Source organism: Podarcis tiliguerta, assembly GCF_965153285.1.
Source record: "Podarcis tiliguerta genome assembly, chromosome: 13".
NCBI classification, from domain to species: domain Eukaryota; kingdom Metazoa; phylum Chordata; class Lepidosauria; order Squamata; family Lacertidae; genus Podarcis; species Podarcis tiliguerta.
The window spans coordinates 8,993,188-9,019,798 of record NC_139546.1 but is presented as its reverse complement, the minus strand read 5'-3'; the positions used below and the strand labels follow the sequence as shown (position 1 = coordinate 9,019,798).

The 26,611-nt window shown below is 45.6% G+C and overlaps 1 protein-coding gene and 1 long non-coding RNA gene across 2 annotated transcripts in view; one reads left to right on the top strand and one right to left on the bottom strand.

Moving 5' to 3' along the window:
* Positions 1–20,683, top strand: part of LOC310661726 — a 313,777-nt gene extending 293,094 nt beyond the window's left edge. The window contains exon 3 of the long non-coding RNA XR_014504105.1: positions 20,641–20,683. This is a non-coding gene — a long non-coding RNA (uncharacterized lncRNA). The remainder of the gene's footprint in view (positions 1–20,640) is intronic.
* THNSL2 (threonine synthase like 2) lies at positions 107–21,863 on the bottom strand. Its single transcript, XM_083407820.1, has 9 exons — positions 21,728–21,863; positions 16,553–16,792; positions 12,662–12,856; positions 10,501–10,653; positions 7,864–8,094; positions 6,428–6,576; positions 4,125–4,250; positions 3,063–3,214; positions 107–437 (listed from the first exon to the last, which is right to left on the bottom strand). The coding sequence occupies exons 2-9, from the start codon at positions 16,773–16,775 to the stop codon at positions 227–229; spliced, it is 1,440 nt and encodes a 479-aa protein (XP_083263946.1). The 5' UTR covers positions 16,776–16,792; positions 21,728–21,863; the 3' UTR covers positions 107–226.
* Positions 21,864–26,611: the final 4,748 nt, after the last annotated feature.

The window sequence follows — 26,611 nt, the reverse complement described above, 5'->3', positions numbered from 1 at the left end:
GTCGCCGCAGAACACAACCTGAAAACACTCAACCTGAAGCAAACACAACACGAGGTATGACTGTACTATTGTTGTTGTTGTTGATGATGATGATGATTCTGCAAGTACTGTGACACAACTATGCTTTATTCATTAGCAAAAGCAGCACCAACTCTCTTATCATATGCCTTGCGTAGCAGTAGGAGGCTTCGATGGCGCAATCAACTAGGGGACTCGTTGCAAATGTTCAGCTTGGCGTAGGATTCCTCTGTTTCGCAACTGCTTCTATTTCCTGCCGCAGTAGTTTTGCCCAGTCATCGCCTCTCTTCAGGGCGCAAGATCTGGTCTCCATGTCTTTCAGCTTCCTTATCTCAGGCGAGATGTCGAGGGTGAGATCGGCTTTAAGAACGGCATTTTCAAACTTCACAGGGGAGGCGGGAGCCAAGCAGCACCTGGAACTGGAGCAGAAGAAAAGAGGAAATGAGCACATCTCTGTAACAAACCTCTAAACGTCTCTGAAATCTGGACAGGACCGAACGGGTCCCGTCTCAAAGAATGCTCGTGTCACAGTAAATTTGTTGATCTTCAAATCCTTGTGGCTCTCATCACATATTGGGCCCTAAACAGCTTTAGCCCTGCATACCTGAAAGAGCGTTTCCACCCCCATCGTTCAGCCCGGACACTGAGGTTCAGCTCCAAAGGATGGGAAGCTACAGGGAACCAGGCAGAGGGCCTTCTCGGTAGTGGCGCCTGCCCTGTGAAACGCCCTCCCATCAGATGTCAAGGAGATAAATAACTACGAGGTGAATTTATAGTATTATCTCCCATGCTGCAGATGGGGGAGTGAATTATTATTACAGTGGTGCCCCGCAAGACGAATGCCTCGCAAAACGGAAAACCCGCTAGACGAAAGGGTTTTCCGTTTTTCAATGCGCTTCACAGGACGAATTTCCCTATGTGCTTGCTTCGCAAGACGAAAATGTCTTGCGAGTCTTGAGATTTTTTTTCGCTCCCCACCCACTTTTTCTAAGCCGCTAAACCGCTAATAGCCTGTTAGCAGCTAATCCGCTAATCCCTTAAGCCTTTAATAGCCGCTAATAGCCGCTGAACCTCTAATAGCACTAAGCCGCTAAGCCGCTAATAGGGTTGCTTCGCAAGACGAAAAAACCGCTAGACGAAGAGTCTCACGGAATGAATTAATTTCGTCTTGCGAGGCACCACTGTATTATTAATTATTATTATTATTATTATTATTATTATTATTATTATTATTAATTTATACCCTGCCCATCTGGCTGGGTTTCCCCAGCCACTCTGGGCGGCTTCCAGCCGAATATTAAAAACAATACAGCATCAGACATTAAAAACTTCCCTAAACAGGGCTGCCTTCAGATGTCTTTTAAAGATAAGATAGCTACTTATTTCCTTCACATCTGAAGGGAGGGCATTCCACAGGGCAGGCGCCACTACCGAAAAGGCCCTCTGCTTGGTTCCCTGTAGCCTCACTTCTCGCGGCGAGGGAACCGCCAGAAGGCCCTCAGCACTGGACCTCAGCGTCCGGGCAGAATGATGGGGGTGGAGATGCTCCTTCAGGTATACAGGACTGAGGCTGTTTAGGGCTTTAAAGGTTAGCACCAGCACTTTGGCTCAGAGAGAGTAGGTTGCCCGAGTTTGCAGCAAAGGCAAGTCTGAACCAGGGGCTTCCCAGTTCACAGCTCAGTTTCTTAGCGACTATGCTACCCCAGCTCATAATGTGCATGAGAGAACGTGTACAGCCACTGATAGAAAGGACTGACAGAATCCGAGACCAGGAAGAAGAGACGGTGGAAGAAGATTGGAAAAAAGTTTATAAAAATTTATATAGAGAAATATTGTAAAATTAGTGTTCAAAAAATGTTGGAATGAAATTATATGGCTTTAGTAGAAACATTATAAGGAGTTAAGTATAAATAAGTTTTTAGGATTTTAACGGTAAGATAAGGTTAAAATAAATTAAGACAATTAAATGACAGGAAACAGTGAAAGATGGAAAGGATTTGCTGAAATAATTAATAACTAGAATACAAAAAAGGGAGGGGTGAGGAGGTCGATGAAACAAGTCAATGAAAGATAAAGATATGGAAATATTGGATGTGTTTTTAACGGTTTTTGCTTTTGTTTTTGTTTTGATGTATTGTGTTTTTTGTTTTCTTTCTATGTATTGTAATGTATTGATTTGTATTGTTTATTTTTTCTCTTTTTCCTACTTTTTTCTGTAATCTTTAAACTTTCAATAAATATTATTTTTTTAAAAAAAGAGAGAGAGAGAGCGTGGACGGCCTTTGCCAACAGTTTTGTCCCCACTTGTTCACCTTTTGCATTCTTCAGGTGAACCTCAAGATGGTGCTGTGCTTGCTGCCATGTCCCAGACAGCATATAGGATTAGCATGATTTTTATCAACGTCATTTTATGTTCCCAGTATGGCTACTGTACTGGTAAGAAACAAAAAGCACAGGTTGTTGTCGCTGTTGTTGTTAACACTATGATTTTATTAATCTTATTATAGCTGCAATATAATTTATTTATGCAATTAATAAATAATAAATATTTATTTAAAATTGTCATATTCATTTGCATGCTTTAGTATATTATAATAATACTAATATATATAATACTATAATAAGATACGTCTTATTGCATAAATAAATTATATTGCAGCGCTGTGGGTAAAACCTCAGTGCCTAGGACTTGCTGATCATAAGGTCGGCAGTTCGAATCCCTGCGGCGGGGTGAGCTCCCGTCTTTCGGTCCCAGCTCCTGCCCACCTAGCAGTTCAAAAGCACCCCTAAGTGCAAGTAGATAAAAAGGTCCCGCTTTATAGCGGGAAGGTAAACGGCGTTTCCGTGTGCGGCATTGGTGCCGGCTCACCAGTTGCCACTTCGTCACACTGGCCACGTGACCCGGAAGTGTCTTTGGACGGTGCCGGCTCCTGGCCTCTTGAGTGAGATGAGCGCACAACCCTAGAGTCTGTCATGACTGGCCCGTACGGGCAGGGGTACCTTTATAATAAGAAAGCTACGAAAGCGTGCAAATTCAGGCTTACGTGTTTGGATGGCAACTGGAATGCTTATAATGGTAGCAAGCAGCAGTGGCGGAATGGGGACAGAGGAGGTAGCGGTTCTCCTTCCAGCAGCGTCTCATGGTTTGGACAATTTCTTCATCAGAGACTGAGCAAGACTGCAGACCTTCAGAAAGCTGCAACCAGACAGAGGACTTAGAAAGCTGCAAGCAGACTCAGAGGATACAGCTGCAAATACAGTGGTACCTCAGGTTATATACGCTTCAGGTTACAGACTCCGCTAACCCAGAAATAGTACCTCAGGTTAAGAACTTTGCTTCAGGATGAGAACAGAAATCGTGCAGCGGCAGCGGGAGGCCCCATTAGCTAAAGTGGTACCTCAGGTTAAGAACAGTTTCAGGTTAAGAACGGACCTCCAGAACGAATTAAGTTCTTAACCCGAGGTACCACTGTATAACGCTTTAAGTACGTTTTTCCACAGTGTTTTTTTCTATATGTGTAGATTCCACCAGAGGGACGCGGGTGGCACTGTGGGTTAAACCACAGAGGCTAGGGCTTGCCGATCAGAAGGTCGGCAGTTTGAATCCCCGCGACGGGGTGAGCTCCCGTTGCTCGGTCCCTGCTCCTGCCAACCTAGCAGTTCGAAAGCACGTCAAAGTGCAAGTACATTAATAGGTACCGCTCCGGCAGGAAGGTAAACGGCATTTCTGTGCGCTGCTCTGGTTTGCCAGAATCATGCTTAATCATGCTGGCCACATGAAGCTGTACGCCGGAAGCTGTACGCCAGCTCCCTCGGCCAATAAAGCGAGATGAGCGCCACAATCCCAGAGTCGGCCACGACTGGACCTAATGGTCATAGATCCCTTTAGCTTTACCTAGATTCCACCAGAGAAACTGTAGACATCACCTGCCCAGTGAACATCGCAACTGGTTGATGAGCACATTTGCATTCTAAGCACCATACCTCTCCTCTCCCTTCCAGAAAGCGATGCTTCTGACGTGAGGTCCACTGCAGGGCAGCCGCTCCTGAAAGAGAGCCTTCAAACTAAAAGTTAACTGAAAAATCATTGGCAAATCATAGCTAACCTTCTTTTGCAACTGGGACAGGAGCTGGACTTTTTTAGCGGAGTAAAATTCTTCCATCACACTTCGGACCAAGTTGCTGTCTGAGCCGGAGAACAGCCAAAAGATCCTTTCCATGTTGTAAGGTTCCTAGCAAAGGAAAAGATGGCACAGGCCGATTTCTAGAAGGAGGTTTATCTTCAGAAGCAAGCAAGTATTGGGATATGGGAAAGATATGCAGGAGCCAAAGGAAATACCGTATTTTTCGCGCTATAGGACACACTTTTCCCCCTCCAAAAATGAAGGGGAAATGTGTGTGCGTCCTATGGGGCGAATGCAGGCTTTCACTGAAGCCTGGAGAGCGAGAGGCGTCGGTGCGCACCGACCCCTCTCGCTCTCCAGGCTTCAGGGAGCTATCCGCAAGCCTTGCGAGCCCGGGGTGAGTTCCCACAAGCTTGCAAGGCTTGCGGGCAGCAGCCTGCAGCCCGAAGCACGGGGCACCCTCCGGAGTACGCCCCGTGCTTCGCGCAGGTGTCTGCAAGGCTTGCGGATAGCAGCCTGTTCTGTTTGCTTCCCCCGCCCCAGACCCGCGGCTGGGGGGGTAAATAAATTTTTTTTAGTCATTTCCCCCCCCCCCCAAAAAAAACCGAGGTGCATCCTATGGGCCAGTGCATCCTATAGGGCGAAAAATACGGTAGATTGCAGAAAAACGCACCCATCAACAAATCTCATTACACAGTCACATTCCAGAAAGCCCATAGGGCTATGGTGTGGCTCTAAATCAGGGAGAGAGATCAGATGTTTCAGGACTACAGCTCCCATAATCCCTGACCACTGAATATGGCTGATGGGAGTTGGAGTCCCACAGCACCCAGAGATCCACGGTTTCTCCATCCCTTCTCTACATAGTTCAAGGGAACGCTCTTAGGATCTTGAGGCAGCTGAGTCATCTGCAAGGAGTTTCTTCACCAGCCAAGGCTTCATCCAGGAAGAACATCCCAACAGACTTCCCCAAACTGACTCTCTGTGTTTCCCTCTCTACCTTTTCCCTTGAGAAGGGGTGGAAATTGGCTGTCAAACTGGCAGGCAAACTCAGGCACCAGTTCTTGCCCAGTAGTTCCTGCAAAAAGTCAGCTGGAATGGAAGCCATATGTGGCTGGTTCCTAAGCAGAGCCACAGCCCATTTATTCCTCTGCGTCAGCCTGATGGAATAGCTGATGATGAATGACAACTGGGAGAGAGAGGAGGCTGATGGGAGCTGATGTCCCAGCAAGGCTGATGGAATGGTCCATCAATGGAGTGAGCATGACTGGGGGAGGCTCAGGGAGCTATGATGATGATGATGATGATGATGATGATGATGATTTATTATTTATACCCTGCCCATCTGGCTGGGCTTCCCCAGCCACTCTGGGTGGCTTCCAACCACATATTAAAATACAGTAATGCATCAAACATTAAAAGCTTCCCTAAACAGGCCTGCCTTCAGATGTCTTCAAAAATTCTGGTAGTTGTTGTTCTCTTTGACATCTGGTGGGAGGGTGTTCCACAGGGCGTGTGCCACTACTGAGAAGGCCCTCTGCCTGGTTCTCTGTAACTTGGCTTCTCGCAGGGAGGGAACCACCAGAAGGCCCTCGGTGCTGGACCTCAGTGTCTGGGCTGAACGATGGAGGTGGAGACGCTCCTTCAGGTATACAGGACCGAGGCCGTTTAGGGCTTTAACGGTCAGCACCAACACTTTGAATTGTGCTCGGAAACGTACTGGGAGCCAATGTAGGTCTTTCAAGACTGGTGTTATGTGGTCTCGGCGGCCACTCCCAGTCACAGGTCCAGCTGCCGCATTCTGGATTAGTTGTAGTTTCCGGGTTACCTTCAAAGGTAGCCCCACATAGAGCGCTTTGCAGTAGTCCAAGTGAGAGATAACCAGAGCATGCACCACTCTGGCGAGACAGTCTGCAGGCAGATAGGGTCTCAGCCTACGTACCAGATGGAGCTGGTAAACAGCTGCCCTGGACACAGAATTGACCTGCGCCTCCATGGACAGCTGTGAGTCCAAAATGACTCCCAGGCTGTGCACTTGGTCCTTCGGGGGCACAGTTACCCCATTCAGGACCAGGGAGTCCTCCACACCAGCCCGCCCCCTGTCCCCCCAAAACAGTACTTCTGTCTTGTCAGGATTCAACCTCAATCTGTTAGCCACCATCCATCCTCCAACCGCCTCCAGACACTCACACAGGACCTTCACTGGTTTTGATTTGAAAGAGAGGTAGAGCTGGTCCTCACATTTCTACCATACTAAACAGCACGTTCCTCTCCAGCTAAATTACCTGAATATCCATTGCTGAAGCCAGTGTTGACTTCACAGACCTGGACAGTGAGAAATCACCCTGTTGGATAGCTCTGTGTACCACATCGTTGTCATTTACCACTGCCACAAGATCAATGGGGAGCCCCATCATCTGTGCAAGACACCCAGCTGGACCAAAGAAAGAAACCATCAGTAATTTGTACCACAGATCTCCTTACGCAAAGCCAGTGGCGTAGCGTGGGTTGTCAGCACCCGGGGCAAGGCAAGTAATTTGCACCCCCTAACCTGTGGATTTGCGCACCCTAACCCTAACCCCCAGATGTTGCGCCCGGTGCGGCCGGCCCCCCCTGCACCCCCCACGCTACGCCACTGCGCAAAGCAGATGCACAATATGGTTCCAAAATCATTTAAACTATTCTATTTGATCTGATTGTCAATACTGAATACAGTTGTGATTGGTGATATTGGAAGTTGCTGGCATTTTACTGTTAATTTAATTGCTATGTTTTATGGTTACATGTTTTGCATGGTTCCTTGTCTGTCCCCCATGAGTAATGAAAGCCGGCCAAATTATGCAAAAGAGCAAAACTGCAGAAATATGTAAAGCCTGCACTCCACTCTGCTTATGTAATTTATGCAGGTTGCAGAATTTAGTTGTTCTGGTTACATAAATTGGCTGTATTCCAGGTGCCCAATCCCAGGGTCTATAATAATAATAATTTTTATTTATACCCCGCCCTCCCCAGCCAAGGCTGGGCTCAGGGCAGCTAACAAGCAATAATAAAAACAAGTTGCATGAATACAACTTAAAAACAAGATTAAAATACAACATTAAAATATTGAAACATTAAAATATTAAAATGCAGCCTCATCACAGGAGGAGAAAGGAAAAAGAAAAAAGAAAGAGGGGGAGCGAATCAAAGTAATTCTAAGCCAAAGGCCAGGTGGAACAACTCTATCTTACAGGCCCTGCGGAAAGAAATCAGATCCCGCAGGGCCCTGGTCTCATGAGGCAGAGCGTTCCACCAGGCCGGAGCCAGTGTCAAAAAGGCCCTGGGCTCTGGTTGAGGCTAATTTAACTTCCTTAGGGCCTGTGACCTCTATGGTGTTGCTGTTTATGGACCTTGAGGCTCTCCGTGGGGCATACCGGGAGAGGTGGTCCCGTAGGTACGAGGGTCCTAGGCCGTGAAGGGCAATGGCAATTAAACATAGGGGCTCAGTCGATGCCTGCGGCTCAGCGAGCCATGATGAACTAGGAGAAATATTCAGCAAACCTCAGAAATATGGCCAGATTGTTTAGGAGTACTAGGTTTGCACTGAAACAGCAAAATAAAAAGCTGTCTTTGACGTGCTGCTCCTTTTACAGCTCCTCCCACCTCCAGCGATGCAACTTTCAGACAGGTCCAGCACAATTCATTACGACTCAAGGAAGCATTTTGGTGTTATTTTGCTAACCTGTGAGATTTCCTCCTCCCCCAGTTGGAACAACCACCTCCACAACTGGCAGCGGAGCAGCATCCATAGATGGAGCACACCGGAAGTAGGCGTAGAAAAAATGAGCGATCTGCACCAGAATTCTGGACCAGTTGATCGAATTCAGACTCATCAGGTTGTGTCTCCTTGAAAAATCCTCATCCGCAAAGAGTTCTTTGATGGGCTCATCAATTTCATCACTGTTGCCTTCAGCTGGAGGGAGAAGCAGGGATGGAAGAGGCAGGCATGAAGAGTGCTACATCAGCCATGTTGCAGAAGTGTGCCCTGCTCAATGCCAGCCCAGAGGTGAAGGGGATTGTGAAGGAAGCAGGGCACCAAAGATTGTAAAAGGACCTACCAGCTGATGGTGAAGGGTTGAGGATGAAATCCATAAACTAAAATTTAAACCTCCCGTCCCATGTGTGTATGTGAGAGATAAGCAGTCATACCTCATGTTACATCCGCTTCATGTTACGTTCTTTCAGGTTACGTCCCGCGGTGACCCGGAAGTACCTGAAAGGGTTACTTCCGGGTTTCGCTGCTCGCGCATGCGCAGAAGCGCAAAATGACGTCACACGCATGCGCAGAAGCAGCAAATCGCAACCCGCACGTGCGCAGATGTGCTGCTACGGGTTGCACTCTTTTCATCTTGCGAATGGGCCTCCAGAACGGATCCCATTCGCAACCAGAGGTACCACAGTACAAGAGTATTCAGGCTATGAAGCACTTTTAGCAGAGTAAAAACACTTCGTGCTTTTTACTGGGCTCTGAGCAGAGGCCAGGCATGTATGTCTGCTCACATTGCTGCCTTGAAAAGAAGAAACAGATAGAGGCAAGGAGGATAGAGAAAAGATTAAGATCCTTTGCCCTATTTCCCAGTACAGGATGTAGGGAATACAGTCATACCTTGGTTGTCAAACGTTTTGGCTCCTGAACAACGCAAACCTTAAAATGAGTGTTCCGGTTTGCGAACATTCTTTTGGAACCCGAACGTCCGATGGGGCTTTCAATGTTTCTGATTGGCTGCAGGAGCTTCCTGCAGCCAATCAGAAGCCGTGTTTTGTTTTCTGAATGTTTTGAAAGTCAAACGGACTTCCGGAACGGATTCCGTTCGATTTCCAAGGTACGACTGTATAACATCACACAGATCTGTCTTCTCTAGGAATACAAGAACTCTGTGAATCTTAACCCCTTCATATACTTATGTAGCAAACATAATTGTGATTTTGACTGCAGATTTCCCAACACTGGCAGTGGTCCATTGAGTTCAGTCCTGTCTACACCGAGGGCAGCCAACATGGTGCCATCCAGATGTTGTGGGCTTAGTTGGATGGTTTTAGATGACTAGGAGAGGATATTTTATTTGTTAATTATCCTTCCTCTTTCCACTTGTGTGAGAATGCAAATAGCTATTTCAGCAGAGAGAGGAATCACTATCTGTGTGCAGTTTATCTCCAGAAGCTACTTGGCACAAGGTTGCATAACCAGTCCTATTTTTTAGGGAAAGAGGTGCCGGAACTCACCATGAACGCCTCCCTTGTTCTCTTAGAATGGCAATGGCGCCTACCTGAGAGGTGCTGGAACTGAGTTCTGGTGTGTTCTGGCTGAAAAGAAAGCTCTGTGCATAGCTATCTAGAATAATTATGATATCCAAGGTGCTTAGGCAGACTGGGATTGTTTCTCCCTTTTTTATTTTTCCCTCTTAACAATGAAATCACTCTCAGACTGTTTAAGTAAACAAGAAAAATACAAGGTTTGCTCACTTAGAATCATAGAATCATAGAGTTGGAAGAGACCACAAGGGCCATCGAGTCCAACCCCCTGCCAAGCAGGAAACACCACCAGAGCACTCCTGACATATGGTTGTCAAGCCTCTGCTTACAGACCTCCTTGGCAGCAAATTCCACTGTCAAACAGCTCTTACTGCCAGGAAGTTCTTCCTAATGTTTAGGTGGAATCTTCTTTCTTGTAGTTTGGATCCATTGCTCCGTGTCCGCTTCTCTGGAGCAGCAGAAAACAACCTTTCTCCCTCCTCTATGTGACATCCTTTTATTGCCAGGATTCAACAAATACAGTGATGAAAATCAGGCAGGTAATAATTCTTAAAAGTTACAAAAGTCCATAGTCCAAAATGGAATGAGCTCCCTGTTGGATTGCTCAGACATCCTATCCCATTGCAGGTAAGGAAAAGTGAAGACTGAAAGTAGAAAACACTAAGTTTCGGTTGTTCCCCTTCCCACCACACAAGTTTAGAGGATGTGATAGTTTGGGACTATCTAGTGGTACCTATTTATCTACTTGCACTTTGACGTGCTTTCGAACTGCTATGTTGGCAGGAGCTGGGACCAAGAAACGGGAGCTCATCCCGTCGCGGGGATTCAAACCACTGACCTTCTGATTGGCAAGCCCAAGAGGCTCAGTGGTTTAGACCATAGCGCCACCTGCATCCTCCATATTGAAATACTGCCCCTCAATGAGGCCAAACTTAGATTCGCAAAATGTTTAGGGGCATGCGTACCCCCAGAAAAAAAGCACTGCTCACCACCCCTGACCACTAGGCAACAAATCCACAATGACTGAAAGCAGAAGCATTCTGAAGTTAAAAATGGAGTCGCTCACTGATAAACACGTGGACGTTGTCTTCAATCACTGTCGTCATCTGCCGCTCTTGCACCTGACTGCAGAGGCCGCGTGGAAGCAGAACAAATATGTCCACGTTCTTTTCACCCCGGACACTTTCGATGGCTGAACTCCCAGTATCCCCTGAAGTCCCTGTTTAGAAAAATAACCAAGACTGTTAAAGACTTGCTGGGAGTCTGCAAGGTCAGAGGGGGAAAAGGCGCACTCCAGGCCAAGCTTTTGAGTCCCAGGAAACCCCATCAATAACGCTGGATCCACTTTTAGGTTCCCACTCCCATGGTATGACAATTTCCCACCTACCCATTTCGACTCTCTGGCACCCTATCTGCATAACCGAGCAATTCTAAAATATAGACGTGTTTTTACTCTCGCAAGATTGAATGTATTGCTCTCGGCTGTACTTGAGGGACGATTCCAACAGATTCCACACGAAAAACGTTTATGTCCCTGTGGATATTCAGTACAGTGGTACCCCGCAAGACGAATGCCTCGGAAGACGAAAAACTCGCTAGATGAAAGGGTTTTTCGTTTTCTGAGGTGCTTCGCAAGACGGATTTCCCTAAGGGCTTGCTTCGCTAGACGAAACGGCCCTGCCCCTCCTGTCATGGCGACGGTCACTGCACGCACGCACGCTCGCTTCCCCGCTCCTCCGGCTCCCTCCCACCTTCCGGCTGACGACTGCTCCGGCTCCCTCCGACCTTCCGGCTGACGGCCGACCTTCCGGCTGCCTCACGCCGCTGCCCACCGCCCTCGCATGCTCCTCTCAGAGAGCCGTTGCCGCCAGCAGCCAGAGTTGCAGCCAGAGTTGCGCTCCTGAGCCCCGCCGCCCTCCAGCAGCCGCGTCGCGCGGTGGCCACAAGACGCAGGTGAGTCTGAGGTACCGGCTGCGGCAGCTGTCCTGCTTCTCCCCGCCCCTCCCCGCCGTTGTTAGTGTTTAACTGCAGTGGTGCTTCGCAAGACGAAAAAACTCGCAGAACGAATTAATTTCGTCTTGCGAGGCACCACTGTACTCTTTATAAAGGCTTGAGGAATGAGGTTATCACCCCTCTTTTATTGTCCATTCTGCATCGCCCAGACACTGCCACATGTCCTTTCTCTTGACAGATCAAGATGAGCAGGTGACAGCAAACAGCTCTTGTTTATTCACTGGCCAGAACAGAACTGAACTGAAGGGTTCAGCCAGCCTGCTTATATAGAACTCCACTACAACGCAACAGTAGCAACTTTCTGTAACTAGCCAATCACTGAACGTCACTTTCAATCCCCTATTTGCATATGTGGACCTGAGTGAAAACTATCTACAGTATCCCCCTGCTGGCCCAGGGTGAGAACTTCAGTACATAACAGGCTGCAAGGTTTTTAGCTGGGGCAATCAGAATAAGATTGGCTATTGATTCAAAACCCTAAAATGTATTTTATATAATTGACTTTTTTATTTCTATTCTTTGTATATTGTATTGTTGTTTTATTGCTATGGCCGACGGCTGACGCAAATAAAAATTCATTCATTCATTCCCACTACCTTGAGCATACGAAGATTCCATCCAGTCCGGTATCCTGTTCTCACAATGGCCTATGGAAAGCCTGCCAGCAGGGACCCGAGAGTAACAGCAATCTCTCCACTTGTGATTCCAACCAACTGGGATCCAAAGCTCTGACAGTGGAGCTTTGTGGCTAGTAGCCAAGGACTGCCCTGTCCTCCATGAACTTATTTAATCGTCTTTTAAAGCCAGCCAAATTTATGGCCATGGCCGATAAAGTCCCAACCACAGAAGAAAGGCAGATCAAGTTGATGGATTATGCCAAAATGGCAAAAGTGACAGGAAGAATCAGAAATCAGGAAGACAGAAATTTTAAGAAGGAGTGAGGAAAAATCTGATTTAAATAAGAAATTCAGATTTTATTTTATTTTTTAAAAAATCATTGATTTTTATCTTCCCTGTTTCTTACTCTCTACTCTGTCAAGGTGCCCAAAATATGCAGCCCGTGGCAGTGAGTTATAGAACACACGAGAAGCGGCCTAAATGCAAATACAAATACGTCGAGGCTAGGGGAAAAGAAGTAATAAAGGGATTTTGAGCAAAGGCAGCACGTTATTAAAAAACGAGCAGAAATCCATTAGTCCCAGCGGCAAACATACCCACTAGAATTGTGACATGCTTCTTCTTCTTCTTCAGAAAATATTGCAGGAACTGCCCTGCGCAGGACAAGGAGAGGTCCTTGAACGCGTACGTTACGCCGTGCCACAACTCCAGAACGTTCAAGCCCTTCTCCAGTCTTGACAGGTGAACAATATCTTTGTGCCTGAACCTGCTGAATGCTCTGTCAATCAGGTCTAGCGGAAGACGACAAGTCAAAAGACATCGTTAGCTTGGAACCATGAAAGAAAATATGGCGAAACAATACCAACAATAATTGAATGGCAGACTCTCATGATAGAATATTTCCAACTAGCAAAAAGTCAGAGGAGCTTGAAATCAGAATATATATGGAGAATGGAAAATATTTAAGGAATATATAAGATCATATTGTACAAATAATACCATCTTAGCAGAACTGGAATGATACCTGTAAGCAAAAATGAATGAAACGAATACTTTAGTGGGATACATGAAAAAGGATATAATGTAAAGCTGTGTGATAAAATTATGATTATATAAACAGTATAATGAGAACAATTGGAAGTTTTATGCATAAATTGATGGTTATAATTTGGCATAAATTTTTGGTTCTTTTTCTTTTCTTTTTTATCTTCTTTTTTCTTGTTCTTATGTCTCCATGTGTGTTTTTTTGTATTCAATTCTCTTATACTTACCTTCATTGTAAATGATCATTTGTGTCTGTATTTTAAACCAGTAAAGATTTACCATGGGGGGAAATTTTAAAAAATAGCACAGCAATATATTGGCCCTTCAGATATATTAACATAACGGCCGGGAAGAATGGCAGATGAAGCTGATGGACTATATGGAAATGGCGGAAATGACTGGCAGAATCCGAGACCAGGGAGAAGAGTCAATGGAAGAAGATTGGAAAAAATTTAAAGTATATTTACAGAAATATTGTAAAATTAATGAATGTTAGAAGAATACTGGAATGAAGTTATATGGTTTTAGCAGAAGTGTTATTAAGAATTATATAAAAATTGATTGTTAATGGGTTAAGGTGGAAAATTTAAAGTTTAAACTGTGTTAAGATAAATTATAGGATAAAAATTGAGAAAAAGGGAAAGGATTTGCTGAACCAGCTAATTTGAACTAGAATACAAAAAAGGGAGGCGTGAGGAAGTCGAGGAAACAAGCAAATGAAAGATAAAGATATGAAATTTGGATGTGTTTTTAAATGTTCTTGTTTTTCCTTGTTGTTTGGTTGTACTGTTTTTTCTTTCTATTTTTGATGTATTGTTTGTTAAAAAAAAAATTTTCTATTTTTTCTTTTCCTTTTTATCCTTTTTCTTTCTGTAACTATTAAATACCTAATAAATATTATTATATATAAAAAAACAGATATATTAACATAACGGTCAAGTCAAGTTTTACCTCAGTAATGCTGCACTCCAGAATAAGGGCAACAATATTTAATTAGGGGAAATACAATGCCAGTGGTCCACAAATTTGGGCTAATCTTTGTGGTCAGACAAAAGAGGTGTAGCGAGCAGAACCCTGGTTCATCCCATCTAGAGGAGTTGGGGGCACTGTTATACAGTGGTTCCGATCCTTCCTCCTGGGCTGTGTCGAGAAAGTGGTGGTGGGGGATGAGTGTTCAGACCCCTGGACTCTCACTTGTGGGGTGCCTCCATCCTCTCCCCATGCTTTTTAATATCTATATGAAGCTGCTGGGAGAGATCATCAGGGGGTTTGGGCTGGGTGTTCATCAGTATGCAGATGACACCCAGCTCTACCTCTCCTTTAAATCAGAACCAGCGAAGGCGGTGAAGGGCCTGTGTGAGTGTCTGGAGGCGGTTGGAGGATGGATGGCGGCTAACAGATTGAGGTTGAACCCTGACAAGACAGAAGTACTGTTTCTGGGGGACAGGAGGCGGGCAGGTGTAGGGGACTCCCTGGTCCAGAATGGGGTAACGGTGCCCCTGAAGGACCAGGTGTGCAGCATGGACGTCAAATTGGACTCACAGCTGTCCATGGAGGCACAGGTTAATTCTGTGTCCAGGGCAGCTGTCTACCAGCTCCACCTGGTACGCAGGCTGAGACCCTACCTGCCCGCGGACTTTCTCGCCAGAGTGCTGCATGCTCTAGTTATCTCCCGCGTGGACTACTGCAATGCGCTCTATGCGGGGCTACCTTTGAAGGTGACCCAGAAACTGCAATTAATCCAGAATGCGGCAGCTAGACTGGTGCCTGGGAGCGGCCGCCGGGACCACATAACACCGGCCCTGAGAGATCTGAATTGGCTCCCAGTACGTTTCCGAGCACAATTCAAACGGCCTCGGTCCAGTATACCTGAAGGAGCGTCTCCACCCCCATCGTTCTGCCAAGACACTGAGGTCCAGCACCGACCGAGGGCCTTCTGGCGGTTCCCTCATTGTGAAAAGTGAGGTTACAGGGAACCAGGCAGAGAGCCTTCTTGGTGGTGGCACCCGCCCTGTGGAACACCCTCCCTTCAGATGTGAAGGAAATAAGCAGCTATCTTATCTTTAAAAGACATTTGAAGGCAGCCCTGTTTAGGGAAGCTTTTAATATTTAACGTTGTATTGTTTTTAACACATGATTGGGAGCCGCCCAATATGGTCTGAAGCTCATCTGGAGTCTTGCATCCCAATCCCCAATACTATTTGGCTGGTCAGAGATATTCTTTCCTGCTGGTGCCAATAGAACAGGCATAGGCAAACTCGGCCCTCCACATGTTTTGGGACTACAACTCCCATCATCCCTAGCTAGCAGTACCAGTGGCCAGGGATGATGGGAGTTGTAGTCCCCAAACATGTGGAGGGCCGAGTTTGCCTATGCCTGCAATAGAGATTTTGTTGGGAACGCAGCACAGAAGGAAAGGGTTAACTCCACCCCCTGGCTGCTGCTTATTGCAGTCTTGATCTTGATCCTCACCCACGACTGCTACAGTCAAACCTCGGTTGTCAAACTTAATCCGTTCAGGAAGCCCATCTGGCTTCTGAAATGTTCGACAACCGAGGGGTGGCTTCCGATTGGCTGCAGGAGCTTCCTGCACTCAAGCAGAAGCCGAGTCGGACGTTCGGCTTCCAAAAAATGTTCGAAAACTGGAACACTTACGGTAATTCTGAGTTTTCAGCACTCAGGAGCTGGAATGTACGGTAACGTAGGCAATAGGGAGTCAAGGTCTGACTGTATTTCCAGTTTAAAAGAACAAGAACCCAACTTTAGCACCCTCTCGCTGAAATTTCAAACTGCCCTGAAGGCAGGGACCTGAGATTTTGTTGCACAAGGCACACTGATAAAGTTGAATAAAACACGACTATATGGAACTTGCCGGACTGACCGGAGAGAAGAGACGGTGGAAGAAGACTGGAAGAAGTTTAAGGAATATTTGGAAAAACAGGTTAATATTTAAATCTTAGAAAACTTTGGAAGTGGATATAGGTTGTAGGGTTAGAAGTAGAAGATAGGGTATTTTAAAATAGTATTATTTGTAAGTGATAAAATGTGAAGTTATTTTAAGTGTGATTAAAAAAAAAAGATGGTTAGAAATTAGAAATATGCTAAAGTAAAATGAAAATCAGATAGGTGGGACTTGGGGAAGCCCATTTCACAATGTCTAGAAAAATAAGGATATGACAAGAATATGTTTGTATTGTTTGTCTTTTCTGTTTGTGTTTTTTATTTGTGTTATAAAATGAATAAAAAAATTGGGGGGGGGGGAGATAAAGTTGAATAAAACACAATAAGAATAATCAATACTACCAGCACATCTACCGCTGCTGTCGAATCACCCGAAATTAATTACATTACACGAAAGGGAGCAAATAACATTTTCCCATGAAATTAATCTAACATAGTTTTGAAGGCTGTCAAATCTCAATAGCTGATCTGGATTCATTTACCATTTAGTTCCGCTTCCGGAATAAGCTCAGGCGAAATGAAGAGAGAGCACAATTGCTTCACCAGTTCTGGGTAAGAGAAGCTGCTCCATTTTCGAAGTGTGGCAGAGTCTAAAGCCGGGATTTCTTGAGGCATGAAAAGACCACCATCGCTTGCATAGCCCGATAAAAGAGCACCTTCAAAATCGACACTTCCGGCTCCTCCTCGCGTGCTGACATACCTCATGTTTCTGTTCTTGGTCCCTGCAACACGCAAAGCAATTACAGCAAATTATCTTCAGACCTGAGGATCTTCAGACTATGGATACATCTCATAAATTTTGCCTTCTTGTGACCGGTATCTCTAGCAACCAGAAAGAAACCAGATTTGGCAATCCTGAACCAAAAACAATCAATCAATCAATCAAATACCTTTATTGGCACCACAGTATAGAACATTTCAATTAACTGGAATAATTAAAAAGACAAGGGTGAAGCTATCAAGGGTTAAAAGGTCACACTATGGTTGTGTGCATTTGGATATCCAGGCACAGGAAAACTCAGCCCTCCAGATGTTTTGGGACTACAACTCCCATCATCCCTAGCTAACAGGACCAGTGGTCAGGGATGATGGGAGTTGCAGTCCCAAAACATCTGGAGGGCCGAGTTTGCCTATGCCTGTGCTACACCCTGTCTATTTCCCAAAAGGATAGTTCATTGGGAACCATATTGGGTAAGACTGTGGCTAAAAAGGAAGCTACTAAAGCAGTAATATCTTTGTCCCGATCTGCCAGGAGAAACCTCAGAGTTATGGGCCGGAGGTCCAACATTTTGCTCAGCATCAGTTGGCGAGGTCTGCTGTGCAAAGGGCAATCTAAGAGAATGTGGTCCATTGAATCTGGTACTTCTCGATTGCAGGCACACAAACAGGCTTGAATGGAATGTGTGAGAATCTGCCAGGGCCAGATTTAGGTTTGATGAGGCCCTAAGCTACTGAAGGTAATGGGGCCCTTATATGTCCAGCTGTCCTTTGTCGTCAACAAATGAACACCGTATTTTTTGCTCCATAAGACGCAACCGACCATAAGACGCACCTAGATTTTAGAGGAGGAAAACAAGAAAAAAATATTCTGAACGAAACATTGGATGCATGACTTTTGTGGTTCATGCTGTGGCCACAGACATGATATGTGATTTGACGGTGAGTTTGGGATAGCCCAATGCAAAAATCCTGAGGATCCATGTGGATCTGTGCTTTGTAACCATGTTTTTTGCGCCATTGCAGCCCCACGAAACAGTGGATGCGTGATTTTTTTGGTGCAGGCTGTAGCCATGGACATGCTATGTGATCTGATGGTGAATTTGGGGTGACCCAATGCAAAAATCCTGTGGATCCAAGTGCTTTTACCTCCCCCCTACCAGGCAACCTCCTTTATCGCTAGAGTCCCTTATCTCCCCTCCCGATCGCTTGCTGATCAGCTGATCAGTGGCTTTGTTTCAACACCCCCTTCCCTCTTTCTAAAAAAAAAGCACGATCTGCTTTTCGCCCCTGGACAATTCGGCTCCAGGGACCACGCATTCGCTCCATAAGACACACTGACATTTCCCCTTACTTTTTAGGAGGAAAAAGTGCATCTTATGGAGCGAAAAATACAGTATATGCTATTTGCTCATTTATGGACCTAATTGGTATCTAAAGCCATTTGGACGCAGCACAATATCTATTTTATCAAAGTAATTGTTGAACTGAAATACAATTAAGAAGTAGAAATGAGCAAACCAGTGATATTTTAGGGAGCAGCCTAGCAGGCGGGGCCCATAGCTTACATCAGTTTTGTTTCCCTTTAAATTTTCGGGGGGGCCCCAAGAGAGTGGGGCCCTAAGCTATAGCTTGTTTAGCTTACAGTGGTACCTCAGGTTAAGTACTTAATTAGTTCCGGAGGTCCGTTCTTAACCTGAAACTGTTCTTAACCTGAAGCACCACTTTAGCTAATGGGGCCTTCTGCTGCTGCCGCGCCGCCGGAGCACGATTTCTGTTCTCATCCTGAAGCAAAGTTCTTAACCCGAGGTAATATTTCTGGGTTAGCGGAGTCTGTAACCTGAAGCGTATGTAAACCCGAGGTACCACTGTATATGTAAATCCAGCACTGGACTCTGCCTTTGGTCACTGCAGAGGCGAAAGCATTTAGTCTCGCAAGCATAAAAGCTCTTTGATGGGAAGGGAGTAGGAGATCCTTTAAATATTTGGCACAGGCTGAACCAAAATTATTCATGGGGTGCATCGGCGAAAGTCCCCATTTATAGCAAACTGGAGGTGGTGGAAGGAAATTTTTCAAATTTGGAGAAAGAGGGTCCACGACATTTACTGAAAATTGCCAGCTACAGTAATCCAACACTCATGCCTTGCATTTTGTTTTGTTTTTGTTTTTTTTTCTGATTTAAAGTTTTTATTTATACAACATGAAAAACAAACAAACAAAAAGCACAAATACCAAATTATACACAAATTACAAAAATAACCATAGACACATAATATTCTTAGCAAACAATAAAACATCTATTGGTCTTAACACTAAAGACCCAACCTCCCGTCTATTCCATACTTCAAATTCATATTACTTATTGCCAATACACATTTTTTAAATAATTAAACTTATTCTCATTAAATCTAATTTCTTATATCTACCTTACAACTATTACTGAACTTCCTCAAATGCTGCAACAGAATTTAAACTACTATATTTATTTTTCAGATATTCTTTAAAAACCTCCCATTTAGAAACAAATTCCTGTTTTGATTTATTCTTTATTTTTTCTGATAAACCATCTAATTCAGCATATTCTGTCAGCTTTTGGATCCAATCTTGAATAGAGGGGATTTCATTACTCTTCCATTTTGCTGCGATCAAAACTCTTGCTGCCGCCGTAGCATATAAAAAGATACCCTTCCTCTTTTGTGGAATATCCAAATCTGTTATTCCCATTTTGCATTTTGATGGCTCACTTGTTTTCCCTGAAATGCTAGAACTTTGATTTTTGCTGGTTTCCAGCAAAGCGCCAACAGCGTCCAATTAGCCCAGCTTGAGTTGCAGACTGCAGCTGATCTCAAGAATGAGGTTCAAAGTTCAGCAGCACTGAACGACTGGCCTCGACGGGGCGGCATGATGAGTACCGGATAAAAGAATGCACTTTGGCCTTGCCTGAAATCAGTGTTGTTTTTTTCAGGGCTGCATGCCGTTCTTTGCAGAAACTGGTAGAAAATGCATAACCGACAATGACACAGAAGACATTTGCCAAGAGTTTTAGGGGACGGACATGGTTACAGAGATATCTGTGCTGCATTGGCTACATTTATGTGCTGTCAGCCCTGGTCTCTCGGCTCCTAGTCCAGCACTCCAGCCAGTACACCACACTGGTTGTGTGTGTGTGTTTATAAATGGATTACAGGCATGACACAACTGGAAAATGAGCATCCTCGGGTACCAGACCTTTTGTACTGCTGCATTATGGGTAAGAGGGAGAGTCCCTGCAAGGAGACCGGCCTGGGAAGGGAGAAGCCAAAGGGCTTCAGCTGAATCAATGGAGTGGAGTAGGATTCACTTATGTCAATTCTCCCTCAGATGTTACCTAGTATGGTTTGTTTTGAGCAGGGGTAGGCAAACAACGGCCCGGGGGCTGGATCCGGCCCAAACGCCTTCTAAATCCCACCCGTGGACAGTCCGGGAATGAGTGTGTTTTTACATGAGGAGAATGTGTCCTTTTACGGTGGTGCCCCGCAAAACGAATGCCTCGCAAGACGGAAAACCCGCTAGACGAAAGGGTTTTCCGTTTTTCAATGCGCTTCGCAGGACGAATTTCCCTATGGGCTTGCTTCGCATGACGAAAATGTCTTGCGATTCTTGCGATTTTTTTTCGCTCCCCACCCCCTTTTTCTAAGGCACTAAACTGCTAATAGCCTTTTAGCAGCTAATCCGCTAATCCCTTAAGCCTTTAATAGCCGCTAATAGCCGCTAAACCGCTAATAGCGCTAATCCGCTAATGGGCTTGCTTCGCAAGACGAAAAAACCGCTAGACGAAGAGACTCACGGAACGGATTCTTTTCGTCTTGCGAGGCACCACTGTATTTAAAATGCATCTCTGGGTTATTTGTGGGGCATAGGAATTTGTTCATATTTTATCCAAAATATATTCCAGCCCCCCACAAGGTCTGAGGGACAGTGGACCGGCCCCCTGCTGAAAAAGTTTGCTGACCCCTGTTTTTGAGGCTCCCATCAAAGGCTTTGCAACTGGAAAAAGGAGGGGGGGGAGTCAAATATCAACTTTATTTTCCATCTGACTGCAGGTTTCATTTCATTTCCCAAAATAAAATGTCATTTTACAGTTTATTATTGTTTATATTCTGAATTGGATATACAGCATGTGACCCATAGCCTTGCCAGGATTTTTGTTGGGGGGAAACAGAATCTCAGTTAGCTATGTATTTGAATTGATTTTTATGGATTGGGGGGGCAGCTGCCCCTCTCTTTTCCCACCTTGGCTACACCCATGATATGGGGGCACCCAAGTCTTTAAGGAGGGACGCGGGTGGCGCTGTGGGTTAAACCACAGAGCCTAGGACTTGCCAATCAGAAGGTCGGCGGTTTGAATCCCCGCGATGGGGTGAGCTCCCGTTGCTCGGTCCCTGCTCCTGCCAACCTAGCAGCTCGAAAGCACGTCAAAGTGCAAGTAGATAAATAGGTACCGCTCCAGCGGGAAGGTAAACGGCGTTTCCGTGTGCTGCTCTGGTTCGCCAGAAGCGGCTTAGTCATGCTGGCCACATGACCCGGAAGCTGTACGCCGGCTCCCTCGGCCAATAAAGCGAGATGAGCGCCGCAACCCCAGAGTCGGCCACGACTGGACCTAATGGTCCGGGGTCCTTTTACCTTTAAGGCCACCAAAGGTCTTAATCCGGCCCTGAACGCTCTGCACCTGCTCAGGAGCACTCTCGCCCTGTGATCATAACGGGATGGAGAACAAGGTGCCAGAGCCGAGTCCCCACGGTGAGCCACAAGTTGAATTCCCAAGACACGCGTGTTGCGCTGCTACAAACCCACCCGGTTCCCTAGGCGGGCGCGCCACGGGCCACTCCGAACCGCAGAACTTTGAGACTCCCTCTCGCGTGGGAACGCAATTTGGGGTCAAGGCAACTCCGTTTCCTACCGGCTGCCCGGAGCCCTCGCTGGCGCAGATCCTTCCCTTTCCTCCGGGGAGGCGTGGCTCCTTGCAAACGCAACCGACGGGCCGGAGATCCGGAGATCTGCTCGGCAGATCGCAAAGGAAGAAACCCCTAGAGGTAAGGGAGCGCAGAGACTTTCCCACGCCCGGACACTTCCGGTTCTCGATTAAACTCCTTCCCACGATGAAGCCCATCGGGATAGAAGGAACAAAATTTAAAAAATTCCTTCCAGTAGCACCTTTGTTGTTGTTTAGTCGTGTCCTACTTTCAATCTATATCTTATCCAAATTACCTTCCCTCCACCCCTCTTCTGGCTTCTCTATGTTGCTCTTACTTAAGCATGATTACTATATATATATTCTATAAATGTCTATAATTCTTTAATAAATTTTTGTATTATGCTTTAGACATTTGCTGTTTATACGTGTCCGACTCTTAGTGACCCCGTGGACCAGAACACGCCAGGCACTCCTGTCTTCCACTGCCTCCCGCAGTTTGGTCAAACTCATGTTGGTAGCTTCGAGAACACTGTCCAACCATCTCGTCCTCTGTCGTCCCCTTCTCCTTATGCCCTCCATCTTTCCCAACATCAGGGTCTTTTCCAGGGAGTCTTCTCTTCTCATGAGGTGGCCAAAGTATTGGAGCCTCAGCTTCACAATCTGTCCTTCCAGTGAGCACTCAGGGCTGATTTCCTTCAGAATGGAGAGGTTTGATCTCCTTGCAGTCCATGGGACTCCTCCAGCACCAGAATTCAAAAGCATCAATTCTTTGGCGCTCAGCCTTCTTTATGGTCCAGCTCTCACTTCCGTACATCACTACTGGGAAAACCATAGCTTGAACTATATGGACCTTTGTTGCCAAGGTGGTCTCTGCTTTTAAAGATGCTGTCTAGGTTTGTCACTGCTTTTCTCCCAAGAAGCAGGCGTCTTTTAATTTCGTGACTCCTGTCACCATCTGTAGTGATCATGGAGCCCAAGAAGGTAAAATCTCTCACTGCCTCCATTTCTTCCCCTTCTATTTGCCAGGAGGTGATGGGACCAGTGGCCATGATCTTCGTTATTTTTGATGTTGAGCATCAGACCATATTTTGCACTCTCCTCTTTCACCCTCATTAAGAGGTTATTTAATTCCTCCTCACTTTCTGCCATCAAGGTTGTGTCATCTGCATATCTGAGGTTGTTGATATTTCTTCCGGCCATCTTAATTCCGGCTTGGGATTAATCCAGCCCAGCCTTTCACACCTTAGAGTAGCACCTTAGAGACCAACTAATTGGCATGAGCTTTCGTGTGCATGTACACTTCTTCAGATACAGATTCTTCAGGATAGAAGGAGAGGGTCTTAAAAATAAGCATTCCAAATGAAAATAAAAGCGTGAAGATACACAGAATGAAAGGGTTTAAGGTCAGTGAGAAAGAGGAGGATTGGTTTGAGAAGATATTGAATTATTTGGGTAAGGTAAAGGTAAAGAGACCCCTGACCATTAGATCCAGTCGTGATCGACTCTGGGGTTGCGGCACTCATGACTAAGCCACTTCTGGCAAACCAGAGCAGCACACAGAAATGCTGTTTACCTTCCCGCCAGAGCGGTACCTATTTATCTACTTGCACTTTGATGTGCTTTCAAACTGCTAGGTTGACAGGAGCAGGGACTGAGCAACGGGAGCTCACCCTGTTGCGGGGATTCGAACCACCGACCTTCTGATCGGCAAGTCCTAGGCTCTGTGGTTTAACCCACAGCGGCACCCGCGTCCCTTTATTAATTATTATTATTATTATTATTATTATTATTATTATTATTATTTGATTTTACATTGCTACAATGATACAATCAAAGTTGCCCCAGCCTTTGACATTTTAACATTATTATCTGTATACATATATCCCAATATCATTCTTCATTTTTACCCCCTTAATCCCCATTTTTTTCCAACTCACTATATATCATTTCCCAAAATCCTTTTACTACCATACATTTCCACCACATATGATAAAAGGTGCCTTCTTTTTCCTTACATTCCCAGCATACATTTGAGCCTGTTTTGTACATTTTTTGCTGATTTGCTAGGAGTTAAATACCATCGACACATCATTCTCATATAATTTTCTTTCAGCGTATAACATGCCGTGAACTGCTTTTGAGATTTTTTTTTCTTTAAAATATAGAGCGGTACAGAAAGTGTTAAGTTGTGGGTGAACATAGGAATTTGCTGACTAGATTAAAAACTGGTATACAAAGAGGGAGGTGGGAGGAGGTCGAGGAAACAAGTCAAAAAAGAAGAAATTTGAAACTTTGTGCTGTTTGGATGTTTTTGTGTTTGTTTTTTGGGAAAGGGGGAGGAGGGTCTCTTTTTGGGGGGTTTTTTATTTATTTTCTTTTTTACTATTCTTTTTTCTTTTTCTTTTTCTTGTGGAGTTGTTTTTGTTTTGGTGTTATGTTATTGGAAAATCAATAAATATTATTTTTTTAAAAAAGTTGTGGGTGAACATATCAGACGACACAGCGATTCTTCAAACAGCTCTTGTTTATTCACAGGCCAGAACAGAACTGAACTGAAGGGTTCAGCCAGCCTGCTTATATAGAGCTGCACTACAGCGCAACAGTAACCACTTTCTGTAACTATCCAATCACTGAACGCCACTTTCAATTCCTTATTTGCATATGTGGACCTGAGTGAAAACTATCTACAGTATCCCCCTGCTGGCCCAGGGTGAGAACTTCAGTACATAACAGAAAGGAAGTGAATAAGAAGAAGAATATGTTCAGGAGAAAGGGCGTGGCTCAGCGACAGAGCGCATACTTTGAAGAATAATCCGGATTCAATCACCTTCATTTCCAGGGACAGTTCAGAGAGATTGTCTGCCTCACTTCTTGGCTCTCTGCTGCCCATCAATAGAGGCAGTGCAGAGCTAAATAAACTCATAACCTGACTTGGTATAAGGCAGATTTCTGTGTTCCTGCATGAGGTGCCTTAACACAAGGTAAAGCTTGAATGTTGTTAACAGAAAAATCTGAGGGCTCCCTTGGACAAAAACAAAGACACCAACCAGGATAACTTGGAGCAAAACAGCAGCCTGTAGGCTTGGCCTTTATTGGATACTGTCGCGACAGGACTCCCACCCGCAACAAGATGAAGCAAAATGGAAGTCCAGAACAAAAGAAGACCCCAACTTTTATTAGTTACTAATCCCCCAAACTACACCCCTAAGACTACATCACAACTACATCACAAAAAGGAGGGGTTGAGGGAGGAGTTGTGGTGGTAACCTGAGTGTCCTGTCACTTGGCTGGTTCCTCCTTTCCCCCCTCCCCACAGTGGCGTAGCGTGGGGGGTGCAGGGGGAGGCCGGGCGCAACATCGGGGGGGGGGGCGCGCTCGCACTCACAGCTCTCTGCCCCTACCTGGCTCACTCACTCTCTCTCACTGCAGTGCTGGCTGTGCGAATCCGATCCGAGCCGCCGGGTCGCCGCCCACTGTGGAGGGGAGGGTGCCAGGCGTGCGGTGCGGTGCGGAGAGAGAGCGAGGGACTATCTGGGGAGGGACAGTGCAGCGGGGGGTGGGGCGTAAATTACTTGCCTTGCCCCGGGTGCTGACAACCCACGCTACGCCACTGCCTCCCCATGAGTACTTTCCAGGTGACAAAGGGGAGTTTGCAGTTTCCTGCCCCCAGAGGGAAGAGCTGATCATTGTCCTTTGTTCCAGTCCATGCCGAATCCACTCCTATATGCAAGTTCTTTGTGACTTTGATGGTCTTTTGTCTAGGACCATCAGGGTTGGCATATCAACTGGGCAGGGCCTCCTGTGTATGTGCTGGTATGCTCAAGGCATTATGGCTGCCCTGTATCAAACCTTCCCCATTTTGTAGTCCTTCCTTCATGGAGTAAAATAAAAGTAGAACAGTGCAGATCCGATGTATGGTTGATTTTCTATGAATTTATAACAGAAGCGTAGCATAGCATATGTAGTGTGTGAGTGTGAGTGAGTGTGTGTGTGTGAAGTTTGTACAAACTGAATGATTGGGGGGGGGGTTTTCCTGCGACAATGTGAATTAAGACTTCTAGGCACCTCCCGATGTCATCATAATCCATTTTTGCAAGCTAATAAAGTCAAGGTGCCTTGTAGGACGGAAGCCGTTGGACGAGTTGAGAAAGGATACAGCCGAGACCTTTGTACCGCTGCCTTAACTGGCAGCTTTTCACAAGAGGCTGTAAACCGAGACACCTCAGCAGCACTGTTTGTTCTGAGACCAAAGGACAAGAGCCAAGACGAGGCCAATTTGCAGAGCCAAAGGTCAGTCCCGAAATGGCTCTGCAGCGCTGCTCGTGCAAGTCGGTTTGGGCCCGCAGGAAGTTGCAGGGACAACTGTACTGGGTGCCAGAAGGGTGCAAGTTGGTGGCCATTGGCTGGAGAGAGCCCAGGGGAGCTGTGGGATAAATCCAGCACATGCTTTATTGACAAATATACAAGTGGGGAGTAAAGTCATTATTGACATTTGCTAAGGATTGGAAATTTGTTGTGGACTTTTTGTGTGAAAATGATCTTGATGATATCTGGATTTGAAGACTGAAAAAATAGAACGGTTCAATCTTAAGGAATAAATATCATGTGTAGCTGCAGGACAGAGAACTGGAAGACCTTTTATTTTTTTTCCCCCTTCCCTTCCTTCCTTCCTTCCTTCTTTCTTTTCCTTCTTTCTTCTGTTCTCCTTCTTTAGGTTTCTCCTTTCCTTGTATTTTCTAAGCATATTATAAAAAGATAATATGTAATGGGTATGCATTTTTGAACACATTGGTACCTCAGGTTACAGACGCTTCAGGTTACAGATGCTTCAGGTTACAGACTCCGCTAACCCAGAAATAGTACCTCGGG